The sequence below is a fragment of the Sander vitreus genome, unplaced genomic scaffold (assembly GCF_031162955.1).
Source record: "Sander vitreus isolate 19-12246 unplaced genomic scaffold, sanVit1 ctg250_0, whole genome shotgun sequence".
Lineage (NCBI taxonomy): Eukaryota > Metazoa > Chordata > Actinopteri > Perciformes > Percidae > Sander > Sander vitreus.
This window is the reverse complement of record NW_027595422.1, coordinates 35,001-36,239: the sequence shown is the minus strand read 5'-3', so window position 1 is coordinate 36,239 and position 1,239 is coordinate 35,001. Positions and strand designations below refer to the sequence as shown.

Below are 1,239 nucleotides of genomic sequence, written 5' to 3'. Positions count from 1 at the left end.
GTGTGTGTGTGTGTGTGTGTGTGTGTGTGAGAGAGAGTGTGTGTCTGTGTGTGTGTGTGTGTGTGTGTGTGTGTGTGTGAGAGACAGTGTGTGTGTGTCTGTGTGTTTGTTTGTGTGTGTGTGTGTGTGTGTGTGTGTGTGTGTGTGTGTGTGTGTGTGTGTGTGTGTGTGTGTGTGTGTGTGTGTGTGTGTGTGTGTGTGTGTGTGTGTGTGTGTGTGTGTGTCTGTCTGTCTGTCTGTGTGTGTGTGTGTGTGTGTGTGTGTGTGTGAGAGACAGTGTGTGTGTGTGTCTGTCTGTCTGTGTGTGTGTGTGTGTGTGTGTGTGTGTGTGTGTGTGTGTGTGTGTGTGTGTGTGTGTGTGTGTGTGTGTGTGTGTGTGTGTGTGTGAAATCTTCGTCTCCTGGGGCAACGGGGTGATGTTTTTTGGGGAAAAGAGTTATGTGTGTGTCCCCCCCAACGTCGACTTCAAGGCACCTAACCCTAACCATTGTCTATTCCTAGTGCCTTCCAGGCAGCGCTGCCTGCAAGACGACGTTGGGGGCTTAAAACACCAAACACAGAGACATGAACAGCGACAGTAATAACTACGTAGAATACGTAACGTTGTGTTTAGTACGAACGCTCCATGAGAACAGCCTTTCTGACACGCTACCACTTTAGACGTTCCCTGTTGTCGTGGTCGTCTCCCGGGGCGACTCCTCGGCGTCCCGGTGAGGGTGGGAGGAGTTATCGGACTTGCTGCGGCTGAACTCGACGGGCGCGGCTGTGGAGGCGCCGAGCTTGGCGCCGGGCCTGAGGCGTGCGGTGCAGCACAGCAGCGTCTTGAGGAAGGCGCCGCGCATCTCGTTGCTGGTCAGCGTGTAGATGAGCGGGTTCATGGCGGAGTTGAGCACGGCGAGCGCCAGGAACCACTCGGCCTTGTAGAGGATCGGGCAGCGCAGCGTCTCGCAGGCGGCGTCCAGCAGCAGCAGCACGAAGAGCGGCGCCCAGCAGGCGATGAAGCAGCTCAGCACGATGATCACCGTCTTCAGCAGCGCCAGAGACTTCTCTGAGCTCCGGACGCCGCTGCTGGCGCCGCCCGCAGCACCACGCCCGTTGGACACCTGGGGGACACGGGAGGAACACGCGTCACTTATTTTACCTGTTACACTTTTGAAGATTTTCTCCACAATTTTTGATGCTTTTTAACCAGTTTTTCCGTCACTTTTTGGTAGTTTTTAGAGTTTATTCATCACTATT

The 1,239-nt window shown here is 54.6% G+C and overlaps 1 protein-coding gene across 1 annotated transcript in view; it reads right to left on the bottom strand.

The window, feature by feature from the left end:
* Positions 1 to 294: 294 nt before the first annotated feature.
* s1pr1 (sphingosine-1-phosphate receptor 1) overlaps positions 295 to 1,239 on the bottom strand; it is a 6,409-nt gene continuing 5,464 nt past the window's right edge. Inside the window, exon 3 of the mRNA XM_078244520.1 lies at positions 295 to 1,103. Coding sequence (XP_078100646.1) covers positions 657 to 1,103 — 447 coding nt within the window. The 3' untranslated portion in view covers positions 295 to 656. The remainder of the gene's footprint in view (positions 1,104 to 1,239) is intronic.